Here is a 10794-nt window from a genome sequence, read left to right on the forward strand (position 1 = left end):
TTCCTGCAATACCATGGGCTTTATCTGGTTAAGCAGACTGAGGTGCAGCACCTTGTCAAAGGCTTTCTGAAAATCCCAAAATAACCAGACCATTTGCATCTGTTGTAACATCGACCTTCATGGAATCCTTGGTGCAAAGCAAATTCCAAGTCAGTTTCAGAATATACAGATAGCTGTGAATCCGTGGTTGGTTTTACTTTACCTTTCCAATCACAGTTTTATAGCCAGCAATAATTTGCTGCCGCTGGGCATTACTTCTCTGCGTCAGCAGGTTCAATATGGCATCTTCATCGGTTCCTGCCAATAACAAGTATAACATTTTAAAATACACTTGCAATAATTCATACCAAACAATCACTGAAGAATCAAAATTATCCAAAAATATATATGCATTTGCATATCAGTACCTTTTGAGCCACTCAAGAATTACCGTTGTAAAGAAAATGTGAATGTGTTACTCAGACAGGAGCAGAGGAGCTTTAACTACTACCTGGCCTGGTTATACCCATTCTTGACTTGTCAACAGAGGCTGCTCGCTTCATATTCCAATACCAACTCTCACTTGAAGGAGTGCAAATACTTTCAACTATTTTAAAGTCAACAAGTTTCCTCTGAGGCATCTGAACACCTGCTTCTATTGTTGTGAATAAAGGAAAAAAGTCTCTTCCTGCAGCAATTGGTAAAAATACTTAAAACTTCCATATTTTATTCTTGGATATAATATTTATCGGGTAATTTCCACTTGGACTCCATTTTTGGAAGTGTCTACCCAGTGACAGTTTAATGGGACATTAAGCTAAACAGGAAGGAAACAGTAAGCCAAACAGTAACAGATTAGCAGAGGGTCCAATTGGTTTTAAACATTCTGACAAAGCAAGTGGTTCAATAGATACTACAATTTAACTGGTCTATCTTCCTCTCCAAAAAAAAACAAACCAGATCAAAAAAGGTTCCTACATTTTGATCCATGGTTTCGAACAACATAAATTAAGGAATTCAGGAGGGGAATTATTACCTAGAGATCAGCAAGTTCCTTAAATCGCATTATATTCCCATTAATAGAAAAGATGCACTGATGGGCAAATCATCCATGCGGGAAAACAGACTCTAATCAACAGAGCAAGATGCAGAGCATGGAACATAAATAAGCTCGAGTCAAACAACAACTCCTGACATAGTTCACTGTGCACAAATAAAACACTGAAAAATAAAGTATTGTCTCTTTACCAAATCCCTTCATGGCCTTGTGTAGCGTCTCAGCATCTTGATTGGCATCAAAGTCAGGAAAATCATAGACTGTGCCTCTGGTCTTACCCTAAGAACAGACCAATCATTGAAATGTTGCATCTCAAAGTAAAACACAATTGTGAAAAGAGCACTGCAATACACAGATTAAAGCACGCAGTTTCCAAAACCATTACAGTATATTATTCACTGGGTAACTAAAGTGTAATTACTGCGCAAGCTTCCAGATTTAAATTCATAACACTCAAGACATTTTCTGCTCTCCAAAGGTGATGCAGGGCAAGTATTACATTGATGGTCACAAAATAAACAAACAACTTCTCGATCCACTACCCTATATTTGAATAATGAAACAGCTGGTCCTACTTCTTTGAATCAATATCAAAACAACCTGTCTCACATGTTGTGAATGTACTAAATAATAGACATCTGTGCCATACTACAAAAGGCAAGTCTTTTTGTTTAAATCTTACTCCAGCTATAAACTACAGTCCTAACATTTGTTAGCTCAAGGACATTACAAAAATACAAAACCTGGAACTAGTCACGTTAAACTGCATCTGTGGGAAGAGAAATGGAATCAACATTTCAGGACAAGTACATTTGTTAGAACTCATTTTATTTTTTATGTCAAGAACAATCATGGCAAAAGCTGCAGGGGGAGGCAGATGGACAATTCTTTGATTCATGTAGACAATACATGTTCAGAACTTCCTAACCTACAGACCTCAGACAGTCAGAATGAGACTGCTTCTCATTCCCCATCATCCTCAACATGGGCCCCCCCCCCCCCCCCCCCCGGGCTGTGTGCTAAGCCTATGGCTGTACACTCTGCTCACCAATGACTGCACAGCCAAACAGCCGAGTAATCACGTTGTCAACTTCACTGATGACACAACAATAGTGGGGTTCATCACCGACAATAATGAGACGGCTACAGAAAGGAGGTGGAAGAACCAGGAAAATAACCTCTTCTTCAATGTCAACAAGATATAGGAGATGGTTATTGACTTCGGAAGAACTTGCAACAATCTCTACATTGGGAGCACAGGAGTGGAAACTGCGAACTGTTTCAAACTCCTGGACTGCACATCTTGCATAATTTCCCATGGTCCCAAAACACATCCTACACAATCAGGAAAGGTCACCAACACCTCTACTTTCTGAGGAAGCTGAAGAGAACTGGACTATGCACATCTATACTCACATCATTCTACAGATGTGCAGTACAGAGCTAACAAGCTGCATCACGGCATGGTATGGAAACTTCACCACGGCAGACAAGAAGGGCCTACAAGTAGTGAAAACTACCTGAGAATGTGAAAAGGGTAAGGGGTACGTGTAGAGGGGCAAGTGTAGCAAAATATGTAGACAGGACAAGAGAGAGGTACGTCATTGGGGAAGTAAGGAGAGGTAGCTAAAATAAGGTGCCAGGCCAGACGTGGAGACCACAAGGAAAAGGGAACTTGCGACCACAAGACAATGTGCTTGGCAAAGTATTTTGAGGATACCTATTTCAAGTGTTTTGAAGTGTGTCAGTATTAATTCCAAATATTACGCTTTAACTTTTGCTAATTCTGAGTATTTCGCATGCTTAGCTATGCAATAGCCAAACAATTGATGAATTCAAATTGGTAACCATATTTGCGAATGTAGTACCCTGCTTTTGGGTATAAGTATGACCTTCGTAAACCGACAAATTGGGAGTTGGCTACCTTACGCCCGATGTGCGTGGGGCTGCCAACTCCTCTCTGAATAAAAACCGTTTCAGAGGTGATCTTGTGTCTCTGGTGTTTTTCCTCAACTGAGCAGGTTAATAATTTGAGTTTGACATACCCAAAGTATTACCAACACCAGCTTACCCACCAGCAAGGTCAAATACACAGAAAGATGCGGAAAGGGGCCAGTAACATCATGAAGGATCCCACCCACCCTACTCATGAACTGGTTATCCCACTCCCATCAGGAAGGAGGCTATGTGGTATCCACACCAGGACCACCACGCTTTGCTCAAGTAGTAGGGCTAATCAACACCTCAACCCACTAACCTACCCCTCCGCACCCCCAACCACCACTACTTTATCATTTCCTGCCAGTCACCTTATTACAGACATTCTTGTGCCTAGCATCACTTTACGTACATACAATTAACATATGTATTGTTACTTTATGTATTTATATTTGTTGTGATTTTTTTTTATTATTGTGAGGATCAAGGTTCCTAGCCTTAAGGGAGTGTAGCGTATAACCCACATTCAAATACCTATTGTGGTGCTTAGGAAGCGAGGCATCCTTAAAATGGCATCACACAAAAAAAAAAATCATGAACAAGAGGAAATCTGGAGATGCTGGAAATCCAAGCAAAACACTCAAAATGCTGGAGGAACTCAACAGGCCAGGCAGCATCTATGGGGAAAAAAAAATCATGAGTCCTATTTCAGACTACTGGTTTAGCCAAGCAAGAATCAAACTTGGCAACCAAAACTACTGGAAGAATTCAGTTATCAAGCAACATCTGTGGAAAGAGAAACCAACTAACTGTTCAGGCCAATGATCCTTCAAGAGTTTCAACTGATCCAAAATGTTAGCAGGTATCACATATGCCCCATTTATTTCTGATAAGCAAATAGTCCCAATTCTGTATTTTGGAGTGCATGAAACACTTGCTGGTTGGTATAATTGTGCCAAGTCATTCAACTGCCTATTGTGGAAATTGTGAAATAACTGGTTCTCATGAGTGGGCCAAATTTTTTAATACTCCTACTGCACCACATCTGGCAACATGCAGACCTGTAAGTGCTCAGCAGGTTCTATAAACCATCCCCATCCTCTCAATTTCAGGTGTCACAATGTTAACTGGCAACCAAATTAGTGAAATGTCAGAAGTCCCATTCAGTCTGGGAAGCTGATTGAGCTGAAACAAGTGTATGTTGACTACAATAAGATTTATTCTCACTGGTGTATGTAATGAAATTTGTTTTTTGGCAGCAGTACAGAGCAAGACAAAATATGACTAAGTTACGATAAAATAAACAGTAAATGGTTAAAAAAAAAAGAAATAGTGAGGTTGTATTCATTGACGTTCAAAAATCTGATTGCAGGGAGGAACGCTGAAACCTAGTAAGTGAATGCAAGGGTGGTGGGTTAATGGAATGAGGTGTTCGGTATAAATGCTTAAACTGGTACATGACTAGCAACGGTTGAGAGAGGGAAATGGACCAAATGCAGACATGTAGGACTAGGTCACGTAGGCACCTTAGTCGGCACGGAGGAATTGGGTCGAAGGGCTCTTAACTCCGAGACCAATATTGGAGCTGGGATCCCGAGCTAGAGCACAGACTCAGCGTCACGAGTGCCACGCGAATTGTTCTAACGAGAAGCCGGTGCCACCGCAAGGTAGAAGGGGAGGTGGGGATGGCGAGCGCGCAGTCGACGGGACAACGCCTGGCCACTAAAGACAAGGCAGCCTGCACTGGGAAACGGGCAATAATGCCCCGAACAGAACAGGGCACCGGGACAACAAAGAACCTACGCGACGGAGCGGCGAGATCGCCGTGGGATCAGTCACTTCCGCCACACCCTTGCGGAGAGCGGGCAGGCTCGCACTATTTGTGTGCATGTGATTCAGTCCAGCCCTGTACACGTTTACTATAATCGAACAGCGCGCCGGTTAAACATTGTACTTTAAAAACTTGACTCCAATTGCTGCACCGAACAAATCAGTTTAAAAACGCTGCGCACATCCGTTTGGGCTCTGAAGCAAGGCCCATCGGAGTTGCACACCGAGTGGTAGGTTCGGGTTCAAATATAGACAGCAGGGCTGCTGCCGCCGCCAGGAGCAGAACTCCTGAAGACAGGGCCTCTGGTCATTTATGGAAAGTTCCAGCACGAGTACTCGGAAAAAGCAGCAGAGGATTGTAGACTCAGTCAGTTTAATTAGAAACACTAGCCTTCCCACTGTCAAAGACATCTTCCAAGAGCTTCTGTCTCAAAAATCCATCTATAATTAAAGACACTCTTCTCATTACCACCATCAGCGAGGGGTACAGGAGCCCGAAAACTGGCACTCAATGTTTCAACTACAGCTTCTTAGACTAGGAACACTACTTCATTAGTCTTGCTCTCTTCTTTCATTACTCATTTATACATTTTGTAAATTATCATGTATCACACTGTACTACTGCCACAAAATAAATTTCACTACATATGACAGTCATAATAAATCTGATTCATTAGATACAAAAAAAAGCAATTTGAGAATTGCAAACAGCACTTAAAAATTAAGCCAACTTTTCACATTACCTTAAAGTTACTGCTCCAACAAGCAAACAACTATTTTCAGTAAGGCCACAAACATCACTTTGGCTACAAACTGTTCTCTGGCCATCACTCCATCCCTGATCATAAAAGATCCAACTGTTCAAAGGTGATACCTTCTCAATCCAGGTGAACTCAGATTCCATGAAACACACATAAAATGCTGGAGGAACTCAGCAGGTCAGGCAGCATCTATGGAAAAGAGTAGAGTCGATGGTTTTGTGCCGAAACCCTTCGGCAGGTTTGAAGAGAAAAAAAGCTGTTGAGTAGATTTAAAAAGGGGGGGGGGGGGGAAGAAGAGGAGAGTGAAATACAAGGTAATAGGGGAATCCTGAAAGGGGGAGTGATTTTCTCATTTCAGATTCTACAAGATTATTCAACAGGGTAGCTCACAAACAAAGACATACTATGCGCCTAGAGTGAAAACAAATCAAACTGTTGGAAGAACTCAATGGGCTGGGCAGCATCTGCTGAGGCAAGGGGATGTTTAACCTTTCAGCAGATTGTGAGGGAGGATAACAGACACAGAAGTAAAAGGGAGGAGTGAGGCTAGTTGGTAGTCAATGGGTGAGTTTGAGAATGATGAGTAGAATGGAGACAGAGTTTTTGCAGCAGTTTACTTCTGTTTCTGATTCCAGCATTTATAACCACTTGTTTTCCATATTCTGTTCCTACGTTGGCTCACCTATGGTTTGGTCCACTGTAGATTAGAGCATGCCTTCAAAACAAAACGTAGTCATCTCATGCTTGCCCATTACAAGAATCCATACCACCTCATTCATTCAACCTTGTCCCTTTACTCTAGAAAATCAAGTGGTCACATCTAAGCTAAGGGTGACCAGACCCTCGCTCCGCCATGCAGCCCTCATAGTTCAAGTTGAACTTTGTGCAGAGACTGGTCACTAAAAAAACTGAGCACTTCTCTCCTCAGTAAACAAAGAAACCACCAAGTCATCCTGGAGCTACCCACACTCTAGGGACAAATCAAGATCACCAGCTTGCCTTCTCTTGTTATTCTCAGCACATCATGCTACAAGATACCATGGGACAAATTGTGCTGATGGACTATAACTCAACAATTTAAATATGACTGGAACTTCATCAGAAGTCACTACTCCTCAAAGATAAAAATATTTGAGGCAATCAGCCTTTACCCAATACAATTGTGTCATATTTCCAGTTTGACAGATGTTGGGATGTCAGTATATCATTAATAGGTTTACCTTATGACAGTTATTCTATTCCAGTTCCCTTGGTCTTTCTTGTAGCTTGAGAGATTTACTTGTATGCATTCAACTTCTTTTTCAAAGTTTTACTGAATCTGCCTAATGTTTTAACAGTCTAGATCACAACTACTTGATATTTTGAAAGTGTCTACATCACTCCCAGTTACCAGCACATTAATGGAACAAAAAAAAAGTTGATTACTATCTTTCAGCAGCAGACATTATAATCTTGATGTTTACCCAATCTAGTCTTTCTTCCCAAGCACAATTCCTGATCCAAGATGTTTCGTTAAATGGCAGACTCCTGAGAATTCACGCAAATTCAGATTTGCCCTTTATATTCTTTTCATATTTGTTGGTTATCTCTATTAATTCCAATACTCCTAACTGGAAATATAGTTGGTTGTCCATAAACATTTCTATCCAAAGTTTTTTAAAAAATCAGCTCTATGATCAGGCTTTATCCACACTTTATAGAACAAAACTTAAGATTTTTACCAGCTTGTAATCAAAAGATTCAATCTACATTTAGGTTTAAAAAAAAATCAGGCAGTTTTGATTTTTAAAAGTGAAAAAAATCCACAACTATCTAGCTGCAAACTGCCTGGAAAGAGTACAAGAGCTATTAAGCAAGCAGTATTTGGGAAACATTAACTGTGACTTCAGTCATTTGCTAAATGAATAATTCTATGTTTCATGACACATGGAGCATTTCATTCTACAGAACTTTAAAGTTTTGATTAAGCTAGATTTAGCTGCTACATAAACATCTGAAGCAAAGAAAATCCATGATGTGGGTAATGACAAGAAGCAGGAATTCATTCTTGATTCTTATCCTAATTCTGCTCACAACTCATCTGACTGCATTGTGTACTGCCCTCATACTGAAAGCCAAAAGCAAAAACAGTTATTTATATCCCATCAATGGCAGTATTGTTAAAAACTTTAAAGAATAGAAGGTCATTAACCCCCACCCCCCAAAAAAATACCCAAACTGAATTATTTTCAAAGTCATAAGCTTTTCTCTCCAATGTTGGGAATTGGCAATCAGGAAATTGTCTTTAGATTGTCAAGTATTTTGGGTGTGGCCCAACCACCGGTTTCCCACCACGTTTTCCAAGCGTTCCAATTGTTAAAGTCTTCTTTATACATAGTCCTGTTAATATTTACCGCCCACTTCATCAGCAAACATACAACTCAGTATTTCACTGTTAGGGCAGAGTGTAGGGAGACAGAACAGATTTGGTAGCAACAGTGCGAGCTTGGGTGACAGACTCGCCACTGAGTATTCGTCACCTAGTTTCTACGAGATTTAGTAGGACCAAAATCAGAAATAGAGAGCCTAACTACACGCAAGCAATCAAGTGTATACTCACTACGATTTCATAGTGCCAGCATAATAATTACTTTTGAAAGGAAAATAAACAGGTAATTGTTAACACTGCACCTTGCATCACACAAGTAGTTTTCTGTAACAGCAGTTTCAAGAGAACCCTGCTTTTAAGCCTAATTTATTAATGATGAGTGTCAACCAAATTACAGTCCTCCAGAATTTTGAGTGTGTGTTGCAAAATAAAAGGTTGTTTTCAAATTAAGGAGTGTTAATAGTAGCTGCTTTGCCTGTAATAATTGCAGCTTTTTTTTCTGGAAATGAGGTGGAGTATTTAAAGATTGTAAAAGAGCGATGTGTAGAAATACTACGCCTACCAGAATCTGATGAATCACTGCAGACTAGCCGTGTACAAATTGCTATTTCTGACAACTGAATTCTGGTACCACTTACCACGCCTTTGGCTGCCATAGCTCAGTAAAATATTCTGTTTAAAACAAAAAAAAAAGATAATTTACTGTATCGTCTCCACTTTTCTTAAAATACTTCAATAACACATTAACATGACAAAACCAAATAGATATTAAATTTAAACCTACTATAAAAATATTTCCAATGCAGTATACGGCTCAGAGAAACTCGGGAAAGAACGCTTGCCTTTTCTCCAAGTAAAGACTCCGGAGTCTGCGTATGGATTGGTGGAGAAACTGGAAACCTATTTGAATAATTTAGTCATAGAAACAAGTTAGCCTATGAGAAGCTACCATTGCAAAAACCTCAGTGGTTGCAGATAAAACCAGCACCGAATCATACTATCGTTGTAAAATAATTCAGGGTGCCAAAGGTGGAACAGTTCTCCCAGCAGCCATCATTTCTGATACAAAGACTAAATGATCGTATGCCATAGTTGAAACGTTTGCACTTTTACAAAAGGGAGAAGAAAATGGAAATATGATCCCTATTTTGATTGAACTCACAAATCCCACAAAATGTTATCACCCTCTGAAATAAGTCAATACCTCAAATCATCATATGACTTTTTTATTTAATATTCTTCATTTAACAATGATACATTTGTCTTTGAATGTTATTTTATAGAGAGAGAGAAAAAGGAGAAAGTCACGCCGTCGCAGAATCAAATGAATCCCCCTAATGGATCCATACCGGTGTTTAGATATGCACAAACTCCAACATCGTTTCCTACACTTTCCACTTCACTGGCTGCAATATCAGACTGGGATGAGTAATGAAAAGCCTATTGCGTTCAAGTCTTAAAGGAAGAAAATGTGCTATCATTGTGTCCAAACTGGTTTATACGGAGCATAAGACCCACAACAAGTGGTTAATTCTTAACTACCCTTTAAAATGGCCTAGTAAACAATTAGTTGTACTAAGTTACTTACTATGAAATATAGAATAAAATTGGTTGGAATAAACCCAGCATCAACTCAAGCAATGATAAGGTAAGGTAAGCCTTACCCAGTTTTCCAGCAACACACACAAAATGCTGGTGGAACACAGCAGGCCAGGCAGCATCTATAGGGAGAAGCACTGTCGACGTCGACTGCATTTCTCCCTATAGATGCTGCCTGGCCTGCTGTGTTCCACCAGCATTTTTTGTGTGTTGCTTGAATTTCCAGCATCTGCAGATTTCCTCGTGTTTGCCAGTTTTCCAGGATGGTTCTCTGGGTCTGGGAAAGGGGACTCACAGACTAGTCAGATAACAACTAGTTTTCCATTGTATGTCCATCTCCTAGACTGAGAGGAGGGGTGAGGTTAACAGTGTTGTAACAGCCATACGGAGGGAGACTAACGGTTTCAGAGGAGTCTAAAAGCAGGTTCAAGATCAGTTACTACCCCTCAACTATCAGGCTTTTGAACATGTGAACTTCACATGCCCCATTATTGAAATGTTCCCAGAACCAATTATCTCACTTTCAAGGACTCCTTATCTCATTATCTCGGGTCCTCATTATTTATTGCTATTTATTTTTACTTGCATTTGCACAGTTTGTTGTCTTCATCAATCCTGTTATAGTTACTATTCTACAGATTTGCTGAGTATGCCCACCAGAAAATGAATGTTGGGGTTGTATATGGTGACATGTATGTACTTTGATGCTAAAATTTACTTTGGAGGATCCTAACTGGAGACATGGATGTGGCTGTGCAGATCGGCAGCTGCAATGTGTCAGAATAAAAGGAAAGCTAAAGACAATGTAGTTTGGTTGGTGAAGGTTATTGAAAAAGTCATTTTCCAGGAATGCACCTCCAAGGAAGATACAGAAAGCAAGCAGAAATAGCTCTATCTGTGATGGAGACCATGGAAATAATGTGATCATATGAGATAAAAGCACGATGAATAAGAGCATAAGTAGGTCACCCAGCCCCTCAAGTCTGTTCTGCATTTCAATAAGATCATAGCTTCAATCATCGCTGGCATCAATTCCACCCTGCTGCCTGACCTACTTAATCCTTGACCACCCACAGCATCGAAATGTTTTTAAAAATGCAGATGCTGGAAATCTAAAATTAAAAAAAACTGAAAATCCTGGTAATACTTCATAGGTCAGACCAGATCTATGGGAAGAGAAATAGAATTAATATTTCCAGTCAAAAATCTGTCGTCAAAAATGGGAAGGAGGAAAAAGAAGCTGGTTCAGAGTTGATGAGGTC

General features: G+C 40.1%; 1 protein-coding gene across 1 annotated transcript in view; it reads right to left on the minus strand.

Moving 5' to 3' along the window:
* The window catches only part of LOC140714242 (annexin A5-like), a 31623-nt gene extending 22797 nt beyond the window's left edge, over positions 1-8826 (minus strand). The window contains exons 1-4 of the mRNA XM_073025280.1: positions 8718-8826; positions 8572-8605; positions 1228-1315; positions 203-297 (exon numbers count right to left, since the gene is read on the minus strand). Of these exons, the coding sequence (XP_072881381.1) occupies positions 203-297; positions 1228-1315; positions 8572-8589 (201 nt within the window). The 5' untranslated portion in view covers positions 8590-8605; positions 8718-8826. The remainder of the gene's footprint in view (positions 1-202; positions 298-1227; positions 1316-8571; positions 8606-8717) is intronic.
* Positions 8827-10794: the final 1968 nt, after the last annotated feature.

Source organism: Hemitrygon akajei, chromosome 21 (genome assembly GCF_048418815.1).
Source record: "Hemitrygon akajei chromosome 21, sHemAka1.3, whole genome shotgun sequence".
Taxonomy (NCBI): Eukaryota; Metazoa; Chordata; class Chondrichthyes; order Myliobatiformes; family Dasyatidae; genus Hemitrygon; species Hemitrygon akajei.